The sequence below is a fragment of the Chironomus tepperi genome, unplaced genomic scaffold (genome assembly GCF_022539635.2).
Source record: "Chironomus tepperi strain 1889 unplaced genomic scaffold, CSIRO-AGI_Ctep_v1 contig_453, whole genome shotgun sequence".
NCBI lineage: Eukaryota > Metazoa > Arthropoda > Insecta > Diptera > Chironomidae > Chironomus > Chironomus tepperi.
In genome coordinates this window covers 492,141-513,331 of record NW_027226575.1, presented here as the reverse complement: position 1 = coordinate 513,331, position 21,191 = coordinate 492,141, and the positions used below count along the sequence as shown (strand labels likewise).

Here is a 21,191-nt window from a genome sequence, read left to right as displayed (position 1 = left end):
GAATGATAAAGTTTTTTAATATTTTTCTTCTGGGTGTGTTGTTGATCATGGTATGGAAATTTGAATTAATCTTATTTATTGCTTATTTTTCGGGGTATAATGATCAAATTTAGATTTATATTCTGTTAGTTTTGAGGTTCAAGTCTTATGGATAAGATGGCATGAGTCTGTAAAGGTCTGAAAGGTCCTGAAAAGAAGGCCCCAAACCCGCATGATAATGACTTCAAGTTGGATTGGACATAATCCAACCTCACGCTAGAGACACGCTTAATTGAGGACACTAATTTTTGTTTTGCTATCTAAAAATGTGCAAAAAGTGATATTTAAAGATCTAAGACTCTTACAGACTTTGGAAGCACTATTTCTAACTGACAAATCCTAAAGAGTTCTCTTTGTCAGTTAGGGATAGTGCTTCCGAAAGTCTTTTGATATGGATTCATTCGCTATGAGATGGGGTGAGGGGAGGTGTCTAAGATTTTGTTATGCCTCAAATAATGGAAGACAGAAGGGGAGGGTGTGGATATAAACAGACATCCAGATACAAATACTTTTCAAAAAATTTAAAAAAAACTCCAATAAACCATAGTCCGAACCATGACATTTAAAAAATTTCCCACAAAGAATTTTTCAACCAATTTTGTAACTCCCACAACTAAAAAAAGAAGAGGAAGACAAACTTTCTCCTTTCAACAAATTTCATTCTCATAATAGACGAAAAAGAAAAATTTCATGTATAAAAAAACTAATTTTTTACATTCATACATTCATTCATTCATGATGGGGATTTAAAGCATGAAAAAAATAATATGAAGCACCCAATGGTGAACAGCTTCCTATAATTGGCTCCGATATTAGTATTATATAGAACGAAAGCTTTAACTAAGTCCAACGGTGATGAAGAAAAAGTTTTCTAAGCTTTATAGTTCGAGATAAATGTTTGCTGCATGTGAGCAACTTGTGTCACAGGACAGATATTACAAACTATTCTCAATTCTTGAACACATATAATCAGTGGCATTTAACCCATCTACAGTTTCAAAATAAAAAAGGATCGCAGCAGGAGTGCAAAGAAAACCAAACAGAACAAATGGAACTCACAAGTAAGGGAAAGAAAGAAAAAAAACACACAAAAACGATTTCATTTCCTTGCATAATTTTTCAAACATGACGGTCAACAAGTGGAGTGGACGGAATATCAAATAACTGTATAACCATTTCAAAAGGAGGAAGAAGTAGAAAAATTCTTTTTAGTTTCATTTTTTATATTATTGCGACAGTCGAGTCGAGTTGAGTTGAGTCAAGTCATGGCATGGAAGAATAAGGAGCAAAATCGCCCACTAAAGGAATGTTTATTCATGAGAATGAATGAACGAGCGAGTGAAAAAGAGAGGAAAGTTTCATGACTGAATTGAATGTTGAATAAAAATGACTTTGTGCATATGGAATAAAGAATATTAAAGGATTGAATGAAATTTGTTAGATTTTGAGAGATTTTGGATTTGGTGGCTTTTAGAGGGTTTGATTTATTAAAATCATTTCAAGTTTAAAGAACTTTTTTCAAAATTCAACGAAATTCTTTCAAAATTTAACGAATTTTTTTCAAAATTTAACGAATTTCTTTCAAAACTTAACGAATTTCATTCTAAATTCAACGAACTTCTTTCAAAACTCAACGAACTTCTTTCAAAATTTAACGAATTTCTTTTAGAATTTAAGGAAATTCTTTCAAAATTTAACGAAATTCTTTCAAAATTTAACGAACTTCTTTCAAAATTAAACGAATTTCATTCTAAATTCAACGAACTTCTTTCAAAATTTAACGAATTTCTTTCAAAACTCAACGAAACTCTTTCAAAATTTAACGAATTTCTTTCATAATTCTACAAAATTCTTTCAAAATTCAACGAATTTAACAAAATTTATTCAAAATTCAACTAATTTCTGATCATCCACAAAGAATCCCAACTCTCTTAGCCACTACCATAGTGCATAAGAACAATTCCCACATTCTTTTGAAGTTTCCATATCATATGTAGATTTGTCACTGCTATACATATTCTTCAGAATTGAAGAGAATTTCCCATGCATACAATCAGAGCAAAAATATGGTTGTAAAAGATTTTGATTTCTCATGACATTAAATTTTCTGTCACTTTGCGACATGATGGAATTTTCCTTAGCCAAAAAAAAAGAGAGAGAGTAGAATTGTGGATATGAAAAAGGTATGACATGCTTGTGCTGCTGATGTTCCTTTTTACTATGTATCGCTCACTTTCTTACATTCTCTATGAATCATCTCTTAGGGAATTTTTTTTTATTCCTTTATGCAGAACAGAGAGTAGAAAGAAAATCTCATTTTCATCTTTCATGTCGCTATGAATTTGAGAAATTGCATTTTAAAATCCATTTCAGATGTAAAAGAATTTTTTTTTTTTATCTTTCCTAATTTCATTTCATTTCTCCTTTTCTTCTTCGTTTATTCAGTCTTACATAAACAATTTGCGTCACTGAATAATTTGAATGTAAACAACAGATTGTGCGAGAAAAAAATCTTTATACGTGTGTCACAACAGAGTATCTATCTCCCTTAATTTACTTTATCGTTCTTCTCTGCTGTCTTTATGACAGATTTTCTTTTTATTCTGAACGGAAGTTGGTGATGGAATATGATATGAGGTTATTGATGGATGGGACGCATGGATTTAGTCGTTTATTCATAATGAATTTTGGAATTTTAAGTAAAATTCTGAAAAAAAATATTTAACGGAAATTTAAAATTCAAATTTTTTCACAATTTTTTTGAAATTTTTATGACCGTTATATTTGAATTTTAACTTTTATTCCATTTTAACGATGAAATAAGACTCTTAGCAGCTAACACACAGAAATTATAAACAAAACAATAACTCAAGTCACACAAACTGCGTACATGCAGCCTCATATTTCATAACCACACAAAAAATGGCTTATAACTGTCGAATCTTTTTAATAATAAAGACACATTGTAATGCTGTAGCATGAAATGTTCATTATAGAGATTTGACTGTATTGAAACATTTGAGAATGTCGAGAAAACGTTCTTCCAATTACTCAATATTACTGTATTAAGTTGAAATTACTCCATCAAAAGCTAATCCATCAATAAAAGCAACTCAATGTTGACAATATAAGAAGAAGAAAAAAATGATTTATAGAATATTATGTTGGAGTTACTATGAGTCTATAGAGCCTAATCAGTCTTTCCATTGTGATTTTATTCTAATCTTTTAATAAAATTTGGTGAATATTGAGGTGGATTTTGGGAAAATTTAAGAAAATTCAATGAATATTTGATTTAATTTTGATCAAATTTAGTGAATTTTGAGGTTAACTACAAAACATTTTAATCAAAGAAGGCTAATATTCATTTTTAATATTCAGAATTTGTTGAGAATATTTAAACGGTCGTTTGAAATTTAAATTGTATTTGCAACCACAATCAGTTGATTTCCCTTTTAGATGTAGTTGTAAACCCCTTTTTCAGGATATTTAGTCTGTTTTCAATCGTCTAGCAATAATTACAGTCAATTTAACATTGTTTTAAGGAAGTTTGACAACAAATCTTCAAGTAGAATCCAATAAACTTGTCCAGATCTTCTGCATCTGATGGCAAACAGCAGATACCAAGTATTCCCACATTATTTCACAAAATCCAATTCCGCTCCTTAAAAATAAAAACATAAATTCCAGAAAGATAAAGACAGAGTTCCAGTTCTGACAGTTTCAATATCCGGATGATTGAATCAGGTAACTAAATTAATTTCCTTTAGAACTACACCTAGCCGAAAAAAAGAATCTCAGAACCTCAATCGTCAATAGAAAAGAAAAGCTATTTTCGTATCGCATTTCCTCTTATTATTTATTTTCATTGACTATATGTCAAGCATGTAGAAAAACTTAATTTTCACGCAAATTGACTTCACACATGTGTGCTTTTCAACATACATAAGTGGAAATTGATTGATGATATTTTCTCATACTAATACTCTTACTCCCCCATATTGAGACGGCATTTCGATGGACTTTCACCCTAATGCATGAGCTTTCAAATATATAATTTACTTCTGACAGGAACTAACTCGATAAGTGATTAAAAGAGAAGAAAACTGGAAGATTACTTGAAATGTGGATTAATTAGCAGTTATCACGTTAATTGATTTGCTACTGTTTGTATAATTACAGCTGAAATGTATGCACGTTAGTCGATATAATTGGATATAACAACAAATATATTTAGACATTCTCGTGAAGGCCGAATGTAAAATATTTTATACTAAGGCATATATTAATAGCAGAAAATAGATAAATAAGCCGTAAAAACGAAACGCTTTTTATCTTGCTGTTGCATTTCCCGCAAAAAGAAAATCTTTTTTCCTTCTTCCTTTCCTTTACATGCTCAAGTTTCCTCCTTTCCACCTTTATGGTTTTTTATTATTTTTTTCTCATTTCTATACAGTTCTGAGCTCGTACTCAGATATCTTCCACGTTATTTCCTTTACTCTCCTCCTTTCCCAACCATCTATACTTTATGGTAACAAATTTTTATTTAAAAGTCAGTTGCATGTGGACTGTCTGGGCGCATTTTAAGGATGTTCTAATTATGATGCATGAGCTGGAATCTAATGCGCGGTTTAGGAAAGGTTGGTGTGACTATGCTGATTATATAAACAATCGTCGAATTTATGATTTGATTTAAGCAATTTGAATCCATAGTAAGACTAGACATGCACTTCCGAAAAGCTCAAATGGCTCATAATAGGCGTGAATATTGTGTATAGACTGATTTGGTGAGGAACTGGTATCAAGCCAATCTAACGTTTGATACCAAATGTATGTAGAACCCTAATTAACACAAAAGTACTTATGAACAGTTAGTCGATCTGACTCGAGGGTCGAATGGAATAGTATTTTGGTATTTAATTAACCAGCGATCATGAGTTCGAGACTCGACATTAGAAATTTTTCCACTTGTACTTCGAACCATTTGTAGTAGAAAATTGGCTCACAGTCTTCCTTTATGAACTATAGCCAATAATGTCATGATTGGAATTGTTCTCACTTTAAACTGTAAGTTTCCTGAATGCAGAGGTCTGGCACACCCTTACTTGTTAAACAATTGTTATCCATGATTCGTCCAAGCACAGCACTGGATCTCAATGATCTGTCTAACTAATGAACAATTAGATTCCTTTAAAATAATACCACCCAAAACACATCCACCGAACCATGCTTCCACAAAGATTGGCTATGAAAATAAAATAAAGTAAGTAAAATAACCAGCACCTATAAGACAGGCTGAGGAAGAAAAAAAAATCCATATATCGATTTTATTTTCTAAAACCACCAAGAAAAAAAGAATGTATATATGGGGAATAGATAGATACACAGCGATATGTAAGACGGTAACAAAATAGAATAGAGCTTTTTAATATTCTACGGATTTGCTCAAACATAATGGAATATTCAGCAACACCATATAATTTAATCAGGGGGAAATAAGAAACCGAAGGAGGTAAATAGAGTAAAGGAGGAAGGCTTGCGGCAATTTTTACAATTTTTTTTTTTTTCAGTCTATTCTGTTGACTCATTCCACAATTCACTTCCTTTCATGTAAAAAAGATGATAATAAAACCTTTTACTTGTGCGAATATGTGCGTTTTACGACTTAATACTATTATGCATTTTTCAGAGCACATTTTCATAGGAATGTAGATGTTCATGTACATTTATGTGAAAGCAAACAGCTTATTTTTATATTTATAAAGCAAGAATAGATACAAGCATTGCCATAGTGCAAAATTTTACGTAAAATAAAAAAAAAGAATTCCAATTTTAATAAAAATTAATTTGCAAGTTACACAGTGTGTGTAAGACATGAAAGGCGCGTTGAATAGCGGAAGGAAATGAAACAGAAATGAGCATAAAATGTGAGAATTCTTTTGTAATTATCAACATCTGTTGCTTGATTTTTGCTATCTCATTTTCTTCGAGAACAAAGACAGTCGCTTATAGAAGATGTATTAGCTGAGGTTAGGGATTGCTGGGTTTTGTGATTGATTTGCTGGGTAGACTTTTTTGGAAGGTCACAAGTGACGTCTACTAAATGATTTAATATTTGGAATCAAGCTCTAAGAGAGCTCGTGGTAGACCGAAGAACTCGTGGAAGGAAACTGTCGATTGAGACAGTATTGCATTTGGTATTGGCAATTGGAATAGAACCAGTTTTCGGCGACATCTGAGGAAGCCCATGGAAGTAAGAAAGTAAGCATTTGGAATTAAAACCTTCAAAATTCATGAATAAAGGCAAAACGAGCAGGAAAAGAGGTTTAAATTAAAGACTTAGTTCTGATCAGTCGCAATTCGAGTCATGTTGAAGACCTAATTACCTCAGACTTGACAGAATCTTCCATAATATCCACCGCCATCTAAATCCCTACTCAGCAAACACTCAGTCATAAGGAACAATTTATTCATATGAATAATACTAGACCACATACTTAATTAGAGAGGAAAAGAGCAAATGAATAATATTCTTACTTCCATACACTATGTATGTATAAGGCTGTAAGTGTCTTTTATATACCATCATGAAAACTTTCCTGAATGTCATAAGAAGAAGAATGTGTCCCAAAAGTGTTTTTTTTCTGACATTGTTGCTCGAAAATATAAAAGGAAAAAATTATTTGCATCCAGAACATTCATATCAGACGAATGATGACAAAAAGAGCAAAGAGCTTCGTATTGCCCTCTGTAAATTAAGACAAATTGCTGAATTATATTCAATTTATTATGGAATCGTTACCAGTTGCCATAATAAAGTTTACTCAAATGCAATGGCACAGTAACAATAACATTCAGAAGGATGTTTGGACGCGAAGAGAATTGTGGACATTATTTTTATTGTAATAAATGAGCTTTTTGAGAATATTGACTTCTGTGCCTTTCTATGTTGATTGTGTATAGTAGATATGTTAGTCATTGATTACTTCATGAAGTCATATGTGAATAACAACAGTCGGTAAATTATTAGATGCACGTTGGATACTTTTCTATCGTTATAATCGTAAAGGAAATGAAAACAAACGGCGGTTGAAGGTTGCGGGAATTGAACTTAAAGGATATTAAAGGTTTTGTTGTGGAAAGTCATTTAAAGCTAGGAGATTTGAATGGTTTCGGTTGCTTTGGATACTATTAAGGTTTGGCTAGCAATCAAGTTAGATTTCAGACTCTTAGACAACAGTGATCGTCAGCAACAAAAGATTTTAGACTGAATGAGCAACAAAGATTAAGTTCCAATATTAATGATACTCGTATTCCCCACTTTTACGTCAATTAATACAAATAAATCCATTGATTGAATGTTGATAAATCCCAAGATTGATATGAATCATAATAAATTCAAGACAGATTGATTTCATACGTATCAACTTCAATTTATGTCAAGCAGCATCAAGTAAAGGAAAATAAATATCATATCATAAATCATTCGCACAATATTCTTCAACCGTATAGGTTCTGGGAAACAGCCGAGTGAGTTTCAAACGTAATGTTGAATTTTCAACATATAAATCCAAAATGAATTTATTATTTCTCCTTAACGGTCTTTTTGAATTCAAAAATTTAACGACTTTAATAGTTTTGAATTTTCATATTTTTATACCCCGATCTTTTAAATTTTGTTTACTTTTGCAACGATCATTTTTTGACGACACTCGAGTCGACAAATATTTTTAAAACTTTTTTGTGACGACTTCAGACAACTTTCCTGAAAACTAATCGAAAAAAACAATAAAGGGGAAACTCGAAAGTTTCAATTCTTGAAATTATGTAGCTCTATTTATTTAATTCGACTTAGAATTTTAAAAATATTTGTCGACTCGAGTGTCGTCAAAAAATGATCGTTGCAAAAGTAAACAAAATTTAAAAGATCGGGGTATAAAAATATGAAAATTCAAAACTATTAAAGTCGTTAAATTTTTGAATTCAAAAAGACCGTTAAGGAGAAATAATAAATTCATTTTGGATTTATATGTTGAAAATTCAACAAATTCGGGGAGGAATGGCGATTTATATAAATCTGGATTAATTCATAGGTTCAAATTTTGAACTTGTCAAAAAATTTAAATCGTTGAATTCCGTTAAACGGTTGAAAACCGTTCCAACGTTGAAATTTGAAATTTGAGCCTTATTTACTTCTTCTTCGTGAAGGCTTTTGCTGATATCAAGTCTAGCAAGGTTTCTAAGTGCTCGACTTTTTTTAATTCTTCCATCTGACATTCTTACGTCAGCAACTCGAGCGATTCCATCCTTACCAATATGAATTTTCACTATTTTTGCTCTTTGCCATTCTCGACGAGTTTTGTTTGGCTCGATTACATGGACTAAATCCCCAACTTTAGCAGCAGGTTCAGATTTGTGCCATTTGGTTTGCTTAGTAAGAACTGGAAGATAATGTGAGGTGAATTTTCTCATTAATTCATCGGCTAGCGCCCGTCCACGTTTATAAATGGATCGATCTGGAATTGTAGAATAAATATTCTTGTGTATGCCAGGTAATAACGGCCAACCGCTTTTATTCTTTACTAAATGATGTGGCGTAAGAACTATTCCATCGAGAGCATTAAGTGGATTCTCCGTCAACGGTCGACAATTAATGCGATGAGTGGCCTCCATCAATGCAATATTCAGTTCCACACGATTAACTTTTCTTTTCTCCAATGTAGTAGAAATCGAGCGTTTAACTTCTTTGATTAAACGTTCATACACACCACCAAACCACGGCGAATGTGCTGGAATAAACTGCCACTCAACTCTATAAATTTCTGCTAATTTTGGTCCAAGTACAGTCATATGCTTGTTGAAGAATTGCTCTCTCTGATAATCTTCCTCCAACGTTTTTGCAGTTCGTTTGAAATTTGCCGCATTGTCGCTGATGAACTTACGGACTGGCCCGTATGCGGTCCAGAATGTAGCGATTCCTTCCAAGATACGAAGTGATTCCATTGAATCGAGAATGTGTAGGTGAATGTATCGTGTTAAAGTACACACAAATATCAATATATATACTTTTTTGATATTTCCATTGATGGTGGGTCTAAGTGGTCCCAAAATATCTATGCCAGTAACCTCGAATGGTTTCATGTCGGTGTTAATTCTGTCTGTGGGTAGTGGAGCCATTTTAGGCGAGTAAGGTGTAGCTTTCTTAATCTTACACCAGTTGCATTTTGATTTTATGGATCTCAAGGCCATTTTTAGTTCAGGAATCCATGCTACTGTCCTTATTTCAGCGATTTGAGCTTCCGTCGCTATATGATTATGCTTGTAGTGATAAAATGCAAGCATGTTCGTTACGTGAACGTTTCTTCGGGGGAGCAGAGGTGCAAATTGTTGCGGAAATGTAACTTTATTCATATTTGTTCTCGCATTAATCCTTAATAATCCTTGTGGATCTATAAAAACATTCAATTGCTGCATCCCTGGATTTGTAATTGATTTACCTGCGCTGAGTGCTTTATATTCCACTGGAAATGATTCACGTTGGATCTTCCTGAATAAAAAATGTTCTGCTCTTTCTAAGTCACTAGCTGTCAGATTATCCAAACAGTTTGTCATGTTCTTCATTTCCTTGATCAATTGTATATTGTTGAGCTGCTTGTTACGGACCAATGGAATGAAAACATCCATATAAAGTTTGAGAGCTCTTGCAGTAGCACGTTTAGTCTTAGACCAAGTAGATCTTATTGATGCACTAAACCGGTCAATAGCTTTATCATTGGCGATTTTACAATTAATAGGCGGTAAAACGTGCGTTGAGTAATTAAGCTTTTGTAAATAAATGTTGTTGATTATATTCGCATTATCAACTATTAATTTATTAGGTAGTTGAGGCCACAAAGATTCATTCTGTCTAATGAAATCAGGTCCTTTCATCCAAATAGATTCATTGCACGAGAAATCAAACTTTTTTATTTTAGTACAAAGATCTGCAACATTTAATTCAGTTGGAACGAACTTCCAATTTTCCCTTTCTGTAAGTTCCAATATTTCTTCAATTGGAGCTACCGCATATTTAATAAGCTTTTGATTCGGGTTAAGAATCCATCGAAGGACTACTTCTGAGTCACACCAATAGGATTTTCTCATATTGATTTTCATGGCATTACTGATCGTTTTGTTGAGTCGTGCTGCTATTAATGCAGCCATTAATTCTAGACGTGGCATTTCTTTAATAGCGGTTTCAGTTTTCAATCTCAATGGCGTTACTTTAGCTTTCGCCATAATTATAGACGATTCCACGTTATGATTTGATTTGATCACCAAATAAGCGACGGCTCCAAATGCTTCAGCACCAGCATCAGAAAATATGTGTAGATGAATGTCTTCTGCATCCTTCAACGCATCGAGTTGCGTGAATCTACGAGGAAATTCCAGTTTAGCTATATCAGCAATTTGCTTAAGCCAAATTTTCCATTCTTTGGCAGCTTTATCGGATATCATATCATCCCAACCAAGTTTATCTTCCCAACTTCTTTGCAACAGCATTTTACCTCGAATGGTAAAATGAGATATTAAGCCAAGTACGTCATAAATTCTAGCTAACGTGCTAGCTTGGTCTCGTTTCGACGGCTTTTGATCAAAATCATTAACTAGCTTGATAAATATATTATTCTCAAGCTTAAATTCAAAGCAGTCTTTCGATGTGTTCCACTGACATCCTAATACCTTGGTTACGTAACTGTCAGACTCCTTTTCAAGAAGTGGAATCGCTTCCTGTTTCACAGCTGTAGGTGGAAGTGACTTCAATAGCTCAGTACTGTTACTTTGAAAGGCAACTAACTTCCAGTTAATCGAATTACAAATTTCTATACATTCTTTAGCGACTTGTAAAGCCTTATCTACATTCGGCTCAGAAGTAAGGACATCGTCCATATAAGTGTATTCAATTAGCGTACGAGCAGCTTCCGGGTATTTGTTCATCCATTTTTCTGCTGTATGGTTCTTGATGTACTGAGAAGTGAACGGACTGCTAGACGGGCCAAACAACATTACGGTAGAAATCAATGTCCTCATCGGTGAATCGACATTTTCGCGATACAAAAGCCGTTGACATTGTTGATCACGTTGGCAAATTTTTACCATATTGAACATTGCCTTCACGTCAGCAGTGAATGCGATGCTGTTCATTCTCATGCGAATGAGTGGATTAATAATGTTAACAAGTAAATCAGGTCCTTTAAGCAAATTGGCATTTAACGATGTTCCCTGATATGTCGCCGAAGCATCGTACACATTACGCATTTTGGGAGGATTTTTATTAGCATTAATAACGAGAGACATAGGTAAGTACCAAACATTCGGCCAATTTCTTTTCATGTCATCATCCGTTGCCAACCGTAAATAATTTAACGAGATTAATTCCTTCACGTTCTTATTGTAAGCTTCAAAGTGTAGAGGATTTTTGAGTAATTTCCTCTCTTCCGCTAATTGTCGTCTTAAAACTGCTGCATAATTATTAGGCAATCTCGGTATGACTTTGTTCTTCCTTTTCCATACGAGTGGAGCTTCAACGAAGCCATCAGCAAGCACTTTGACTTCTTCGTCCAGTATTTCGACAGCACTTTTTTCATCTTCAGTTAAATATGTCTGAGTGGCTCGAATGCCCAAAGACTCAACCGAGAAATGATTAACTAACAATTTATGAAGTGTTTCGTTAGAAATTTTTTCTTCAATAGGAACTGGATCCTCGACTGGATCTTCAGTTGTCTCGATAGTTTCATTTAATGACGAAATTAATTGTGTGCTGTTGGAAGTGCTTCCCATGTGATTCATTCCTCCATAAACTGACCATCCAATTCTGGTTCTTACAGCAATTGGGCCATCATTTCCACCTTCAACTAATTCACAACCTTCGATTAGGTGTGCGTGAGGAGCTCCAATTAACATAACTGGATTCTCATTAAAATATCCCTCGAATGGAATATTTTTTAAATGTGGAAATTTTTCACGTAAAACGTTCATATTTAGTGTTCTCTCTGGTAGTTGCAAGTCCTCAAGAGCAAAACAATTTTTCAGCTCAATTTTAGCAGCTTTACATTCCAAGCTTTGTATTTGCATATCAAGCTGCACAGCATTACTAGTTCTAGTCGATTTATCTGCCCATTGCAAATGTAGGGTATGAGGTGATCCCTTAATGCCTAGTGCTTCACGTAAGTCCTCACGCATCAACGTAATTTCGCTTCCACTGTCTCCAATAACAAGTGCAACGACATATCCAGCAGGACCCCACAATTTAACACGGAATACTTTTACTGTCTTAGGTGATTCATCGACGTTCTTAGTGTCAGTGACTGCTCCTACATTGACTCTGTAAGTGGTTTTAAAAGCAGCTCCAGTATTAGCTGAAGTTTCAGCATTAGCACTCGTTGAATTAGTATTCCTAGCTATATTTACTCTTTCATTTGCTCTTGCGGTGTTATTTCTAGTATTGGTGCGCCTCCTTCTATAACTGTTATTTCTATTCGCTTGATTCATATTATTAGAAGCATCATGAATGGTGATATGATGTTTAGCACAACACCAATATCCACAATTATTTTTTAAATCACAATCTATCGGTCGATGATTAGTGCTGATTACGCAATTTTTGCATAATCCTTTATCGAAAATCCATTTCAACCTTTCTGTTTCACTCTTTTCTCTATAACGTGGGCATTGAATAGCATAATGATCCTTACTGCTGCAAAATACGCATTCCTTAGCCACTAATGTGACTTTATCTAGATCATATCCAACAAAGGGAGCTTTCAACTTATCCTTAATTTCAAATTTATAATCATTTTTATCAAAAGAATTGGAAGTAGCAATTGATACATTTTGAACTTGATACGGCTTTGATTTAGCTTTAGGATCAGCTTCATATGCCTTTTTTCTAATAGGTGCATCATCCAGTAATGGAAGGTAATCATAAATAGTTTGAACGTCCATTACGATAGTGGATGCATTCGGATTTTTTTGTACGTAAAAATCCTTACAGCGCAATCTATCCTCTTGATTGAATTGACAAAATATAGCTTCAGCTATAGTGTTAGTGTTGATGTAGCCAATATTTGCATAGCGGCATGCAGCAAAATACGATTGGATAGCAGATTGTAGCTTAATTGCGTCCATTCGATACAAATTGGAATTAAATTTGAAGTTTTTTAATTCCTCGCCTCTATTGCGGACCATTCTCATTTCGTCTCCAAAGGCTATTTTTAATGTTGACATAATAACATCCAAAGATTCAGCATCAAACAGGTCCCGAACAATATCAAAGGCCTCGCCTTTTAAAGCACTTTTGATGTGATACTTCAAGGCAATTTCATCATGTCCCAGATGCTCGCGATAACGGTCCACGTCTTGTTTAAACGCTAGCCACTTACTTTCTTCACCCTTAAACTCGGCAATTTTAGGTAATGCTCGTCTTCTGATGTTCTCTAAATTTCTACGTTCGTCCCTTTCTTGTGAGAAGGTTAATCGCTGCAATAGAGTAGTAAAATCCGCTGCATTCACTGGATTAGTTGAATTATTTTGACTAACATTATCTTGATGATGTGACATGGGAACAAAAGCTGACGAATCAGTAGGCTGGGCTTGTACAGGAGGTTGTTGAGCTTGTGTAGCTTCAATAGAAGCAGTGGTATTGCCACTAGTGTATAAGTTAGACAACACGTTAGAGGCTCGAGTGCCAAAAACGTTAGGAACCATGGTTGACGAATGAGGAACTTGAAATGATAACGATTGGTCCAAATTTGATGGAACTTTCAAAGCTGATTCTCTTATTTGAGCTTGTGCCTTCTCTAACTCTATTTTAAATCTCTCCGAAATTTCAGCGGCTCGTTTTTTATCAGCACGTGATTGCATTACTCGCTTCAAAACATAAGGTGTGACCAATTTGGGGTTATTAATGACATCTGGATCCTCCTCCGAGAGAATTTGTCTAGCCCTTCTTTCAAAAGAGTCTAAGTCTACTTTGCTAAATTCCAAATCAGCTAATAAAATCGATTCAGTTTCTTTGATAGTGGGAAGGAGGAATTTTGATCTTCGAAGGATCATGGTTTCAGCATATGATGATTGTTGATAATATGTCTGACATGCTTCATTCATAAGGTCCTTTTTACATTCAGGACATTTCCATGGAACCGCTTCCTCTTTTATGAGATATTCGTCTAAGTCCAAACAACCTGCATGGAAACTTCTGTTACAGAAGAAGCACAAAAGCATTGGATTAATTTGTGGAATTGAAGAAGCAGATGATCCAGCCTTTTTCATGACACAATCTGTCATTCCGCATTTCACCTCAGGCTTCAACTTTTCAGCAGACAAGAAATAAGCGGATATTTCCGATATTAAAGCATCCTCATTAGTAATGTGTTGCAACCATTGTGGATTAATAGTTCCATCTTCGGTGAACACATTTGTTTGCGCCATAACTTAATCCTTATATTTAACTAGGTATAGATTCCTCGAATGGAAAGTAAAAGGTAACAGACTCGAGTGTCTATTATTGACAATAGCGCTAAAGGGTTAATTGATGTAACTGGATCTATTACTGGATCTGTTATTGGAACAATCAGCGTAACGTTACGGATACCGTACGATCGAATTACGCTAAATAAATGAATTTAAATCAGCTCGAATGCTAAAATAAATCCACTGAGAAGGAATTATTCGAATATAAATCCTTACGTATTTCCTAAGACACGTTAGTGTATGATGGAAAATACAATGAGTGAAGATTGGTTAATCAATCTTTTGTGATTATCAAAGCAATCGAATTTGCACTTGATAAGGACATACAAACGAATCAATCGAGTTTGAGACGTTTTCATGCAATATTCAACTAGTTTTGAGTTGAAATCGAATTCTGTTTATCAGGAAATTTACATAATTTCAAAAAGACCGTTAAGGAGAAATAATAAATTCATTTTGGATTTATATGTTGAAAATTCAACAAATTCGGGGGAGGAATGGCGATTTATATAAATCTGGATTAATTCATAGGTTCAAATTTTGAACTTGTCAAAAAATTTAAATCGTTGAATTCCGTTAAACGGTTGAAAACCGTTCCAACGTTGAAATTTGAAATTTGAGCCTTATTTACTTCTTCTTCGTGAAGGCTTTTGCTGATATCAAGTCTAGCAAGGTTTCTAAGTGCTCGACTTTTTTAATTTTTCCATCTGACATTCTTACGTCAGCAACTCGAGCGATTCCATCCTTACCAATATGAATTTTCACTATTTTTGCTCTTTGCCATTCTCGACGAGTTTTGTTTGGCTCGATTACAAGGACTAAATCCCCAACTTTAGCAGCAGGTTCAGATTTGTGCCATTTGGTTTGCTTAGTAAGAACTGGAAGATAATGTGAAGTGAATTTTCTCATTAATTCATCGGCTAGCGCCCGTCCACGTTTATAAATGGATCGATCTGGAATTGTAGAATAAATATTCTTGTGTATGCCAGGTAATAACGGCCAACCGCTTTTATTCTTTACTAAATGATGTGGCGTAAGAACTATTCCATCGAGAGCATTAAGTGGATTCTCCGTCAACGGTCGACAATTAATGCGATGAGTGGCCTCCATCAATGCAATATTCAGTTCCACACGATTAACTTTTCTTTTCTCCAATGTAGTAGAAATCGAGCGTTTAACTTCTTTGATTAAACGTTCATACACACCACCAAACCACGGCGAATGTGCTGGAATAAACTGCCACTCAACTCTATAAATTTCTGCTAATTTTGGTCCAAGTACAGTCATATGCTTGTTGAAGAATTGCTCTCTCTGATAATCTTCCTCCAACGTTTTTGCAGTTCGTTTGAAATTTGCCGCATTGTCGCTGATGAACTTACGGACTGGCCCGTATGCGGTCCAGAATGTAGCGATTCCTTCCAAGATACGAAGTGATTCCATTGAATCGAGAATGTGTAGGTGAATGTATCGTGTTAAAGTACACACAAATATCAATATATATACTTTTTTGATATTTCCATTGATGGTGGGTCTAAGTGGTCCCAAAATATCTATGCCAGTAACCTCGAATGGTTTCATGTCGGTGTTAATTCTGTCTGTGGGTAGTGGAGCCATTTTAGGCGAGTAAGGTGTAGCTTTCTTAATCTTACACCAGTTGCATTTTGATTTTATGGATCTCAAGGCCATTTTTAGTTCAGGAATCCATGCTACTGTCCTTATTTCAGCGATTTGAGCTTCCGTCGCTATATGATTATGCTTGTAGTGATAAAATGCAAGCATGTTCGTTACGTGAACGTTTCTGGCGCCGAACGTGGGGCTCGAACCCACGACCCTGAGGTTAAGAGCCTCATGCTCTTAGTCAATATAAAAAAATTATTACATCACATGAGATGCTCAAATGAGTGGAAATAATTCCTTAAAATAACATTTAACGTTATCAGCATTGAAATGAGGATTTTTTGTGAACCTTTTTTATCAGTTCAATAATTTTTGTGTCCCTTTCCACATCAATATGTTGTTTTTAATGACTCACATGATTTCGCTTTGTTGTAATTTAACATCAAACATGAGTTTTACGATCAGTAGATTCTTTCCCTTTTTTATTCTTTAATAAATTAAATATAGAAATGCTTGACAGCATGAAAGACACAAGGAGAAATGAGAAAACTTCTTTATTGTTCACATTCAGACTGTATTTTCTTAATCATATAGTCCTTTTCACGATACTTTGTGCGACTGACAAGTCTGTATGTGCTATAAATTAAATACTTGATGTTATTTGTCTTAATAAATTGATATGAAAGCTTTCAAATTACCCATAATTGAGCTTTTAGGATTCAGTGAAGCTTTAAAAAATTTTGGTTTTTCTTCAGAATTCAATTAAATTTAGCTTTTGGTACCTTTTCATGTAGGATGTGACAAGTCTACGCAATCTTGATTCTGAAATATTATTTTTTAGCTTCTGCAGTAACACCCCACACCTTACACCTACCTCAGAACATTAAAAGCTTCTTGTGAATTAAAGGTAATGAAATTTTCCCACAACAATTTGCACTTCTTATGTAATTTATACTGATCAAAAGATTTATTTAAACGAATCTGATGAAGCCTCAAGATTTGATGAAATGTATGAAGAACTCAATGTAATTAATTTAATTGGACTAATACTAATGTTCTTAAATTGATAAGCAATTAGATTTTCCAATTAAAATCGAAGAAACATTGTATGACTTTCCTTAGGTGTTAGGCATGAATGCAGTAATTATTTAATTTGCTGTGGAATTGAAATTGAATTTAGTCTTGAGCATGTAGTCATTTGAATGCGAATATTTCAATGTTAGAGATCATTAATGCCAGGAGATCATGAGTCTAAAGTCCTATCATATATAAGGTCGTAGGTAGGGTCATGTCCTGTTTTTCGATCAAAATACTATGGTCAACCTATTCAAATAGTAGCCAATTTAGAGCCTGTTGAGTAGGAATGCTTATTATACCCTTTCTGGTCAAACTTTCTCAAGACAGTCCTAATTTTCTCCAGAAATTTCTTGATTATTTTCATATTGTGGTACCTTAACATACTTTGCTGGCCGTACAGATTAACTATGATCTATTTTCTCCATCAGATGGCTCCTGAAACTGGACCTATCGCTGACTTCCGCTTGCCAATTTCCAAACTGTCAAAAGCTTCCTTCAATGATTAATTCCAAGTAAAATCCAAAAATCTCCAAAAACCTCAATGAAATGCGCTCTATCCCGAAAAGAATCCCAAAAGCATAAAAAAATCACACAACTTCCAATGTCTTTCATTTATTTTTCTTGCATTCCATCTCATGTCCTGTGTATAGATAATATAAAATAATACGAATAGAAATAAGAATAAGAAGAAGATTGTGAAGTTTCGTAAAATTGAAAAAGTTAAGATGATTGCTTTTAAATGGAGCAAAAATATCTTTTCGACATTAATCTAGTGAGAAAAAGAACTTAAGTTGAAAATTGAAATGCATTAAGCCAAAAGGATACTTTCCTTCATAGTTTTTACTAACGCTTTTTTTTGGATTTTTTTACAACAGAATGAAAAGTTTTCAATTGCCATTCTCAAAATTTGCTATGGATGTGGAACCAAAATAAAAGGAAGGAACATGAAGGAAAAATTAAAAACTTTCTCATTCAGTCTTATTATTTGGCCATCAAAAAAAATTTCCTTTATTTGACTTATTCATGTGGAAAATTGGCTGATAAGCCTCTGAAAAGTTCCTTTAATAGACATGTCTATAGCACTTCTCGAGAGTATGAAGAATAAAATTTCATTTGTGTTAAAAAAACCAATTCTTGAAACTGTCTTGTTTATTAAAATGCTTTACAACCAGCACATGTGCTTTTTTTGAGGAAATCTGAACCTTTTCATATAAATGTTTTGTGTATGCTTGTGCATGTATATGATAGAAATGCGTAATCTTTTATATCTAAGTGTATGTGGCAACTAGAGATGTCAATACAAATACCCAAATACCCAAATATTTGGGGTATTTTGCACTATTTGGGGTACCCCAAATATTTGGGTGTAAACCCAAATTTATTTGGGTCTGCTTAAAATCTTGACTTTTTAGGAAATTTTTCATAAAATTTCTGATTTTCATTGAAATTTTTGTTTGTTTCCTTGGCTGGGGCGCACGAGGACCCATTGCCGCGTAGGGAATTTCCGAAGACAGCAGATTGAAATTTTTAGTGTCAATTTTTTGCCAATATGAATTTAATCTCACATCTTTATTGAATATAAGTTATATTTTGGTTATATAATGGAACTTAGAAGAAAGTATAGTAAAGTTGCATAAATTTAGCATTATCATTACCAAAATCCTAACCAAAAATCATACCGATTATATCAGATCTAATGTAAATTTGTGGAAAAATTGCAGACACAATATGCGACCTTCAGAGAGATAATTATATTCCTGTATGCAGATAATAGAAAGTTAAATCTGCGTCAAAGTGGTTTTGTTGATCTGCACAAGACAAAAATGTTCCTGAAGAATTAAAACTTATAAAGAAAAAAAAAATATTCAAGAATCTGCTGTCATTGTCTCAGCTCTTGTGGGAGGCAATTTGGTCCAAAACGGTTACATTTTCAGTGGGTTTAAGAATAAAAACATTTACCAGATTGACTTTTTTAGCTCGTTATTTTAATTAAACTAAGCGGGGAATGGCTTTTACAATGTTGTAAAAATGCTCAGCAGTTATTTGAGACAACTTTTACAAGAAATATTCTGCAAAATGGTCCTTAGGCCTACTTTTAAGACCAAATTTTTTTTAAAATATTTGTACAAATATTTGGGGTTTAATATTTGGGTATTTGGGTATTTGTACAAATAGTAAAAACCCAAATAATTGACATCTCTAGTGGCAACATATGTGCTTTATATTTAACTTTCCGTATTAAATGTCTGAGACAATAACGAAATAGTAAACTAATTTGACACGTGCTTTCATGTAACGATACACAATACACGAAATGTCAATGTAAAGATGTCTAATTCATGTAAAAAGAGGGTTCAGTTCTTTTATATTTTGTTATTGTCAAGTCAAATCATATGTTTGTCACTTAAATAAAGACCTTGACAGATAGAAAGCAACATGGCTTGAATTGAGCTTTTTTTGTGACATTAATACCAACTGTACATCAGCAGTAGTAGTTTTTTTTAAGTCACTGACATTAAGACGTGCTTCCATTAGAAGCAATAATTCTAATGTGAAATGTCACACATGCTTGTATCAACTATCAATATTAAAATCTATGGAGACTGTCATTACAAAGTTGTCAGCAACTATTAAACTTAGTGACTATTGGCATTTTTTTGACATATGTCTTGAGAGAATTGATTGTTCAGAATGAAATTGCTGGATAGTGAGTAATTGTCATCGTTTATGGTGTTAGTTTTAATGGTTAGCTAAGTTATGATGACCTTTTGTCAGTGTAGAGTTACCCGAGCAACACAATGTAGCAACTAGAGCATTATTTCGTTGCTGCGTTGACGATGAGACATAACATTGTCCTGAGGACATCGTAATGGCTGTTTTTGACTCATTTTTACAGCGGAATATGAAATTCGTCGCTTCGTGCCGTTCGGACATAAATCACAAAACTTGGAGAGAGGCTGTTGATAGAAACAGTGATGCATTTGGTATTGGTAATTGGCAAAGGGCAGACAACTGTAGAACCGATAGTTTTGAATGTCAACTGAGAAAGGCCTTGGATCGCAGATGATCTGTAGTTCTGTACGGCCAGCGACGTAAGTCAGTAAGTAGTTACTAAACTTGAGTTTTAACAGAACAGTTTGCTTTCTTAATTAATGCTTCTTAAGTATGATCCAGTAACTGTCAAATAACGCTTGACTCACCTTAATTCCTCTTAATTCCTTCTTGTGATAACCACTAAACCATACTCAAGTCACACTAATCCTTCAACTTATTAAAGTCATTTTCCGCTTCACAATCCCTGAAAAAAAATCATTAAAATTTTATCATTTATTTTATTCTTAAATTTCATCCTTAGATGTTGACATTGAAATTGCCTTTGTATGTACATATTTTCATAACATCATTACATGAACAATAACATAAACATTTGCAGCTCAATGATAAAGAATATTTTTCTGTCTTTCCATTTCTCATACAATTTATTAAGAAAAAAAAAGTCATTTAAAATTGTCGTAATTTACGTTGATGTGCTTTTATTTTTCCTTCGCTCTGCTGTTGCATATATCCGGTGTATTTTTTAAAACGTCCTTATTATTGTTATTCCTCGTTGCTGGGTGCTGAACATTAAAAATGAATAATGTTGGAGATTCTCTTTGCTCAAGAGGATTTCGCTTACTATTTTTTTTACAATACAATCCATTCTATTGAGCTTTTTTCCTGTATTTTACTTTTTACTGCTGTTGTACTTTTCAATTAAAGACTTTTTTTATTAATTCTATTGTACATACTTATTGTAATGGAATGATGAAGATTCGTTTGGGAGATAATCAAAGTTTTGGGAATTTTTGGCAGTTGTTGGATATTAGGCGCATATTTGATGGTTTTTTAGCTGTGATTTACGATTGGATTCAACGTTTCAAACTGTCTGAAAGCTTCGAACAGCCAAA

General features: G+C 33.8%; 2 protein-coding genes across 2 annotated transcripts; both read right to left on the bottom strand.

Annotated features, from left to right (window-relative positions):
* Nucleotides 1–5,158: 5,158 nt before the first annotated feature.
* Nucleotides 5,159–14,508, bottom strand: LOC139098752 (uncharacterized). Its single transcript, XM_070651039.1, has 2 exons — nt 8,323–14,508; nt 5,159–5,284 (listed from the first exon to the last, which is right to left on the bottom strand). Exons 1-2 carry the CDS (start codon nt 14,506–14,508, stop codon nt 5,159–5,161), a joined length of 6,312 nt encoding a protein of 2,103 aa, XP_070507140.1.
* Nucleotides 14,509–15,177: 669 nt separating this feature from the next.
* Nucleotides 15,178–16,329, bottom strand: LOC139098751 (uncharacterized). The gene has a single exon (XM_070651038.1). The coding sequence runs from the start codon at nt 16,327–16,329 to the stop codon at nt 15,178–15,180; it is 1,152 nt and encodes a 383-aa protein (XP_070507139.1).
* Between the last annotated feature and the right edge of the window lie 4,862 nt (nt 16,330–21,191).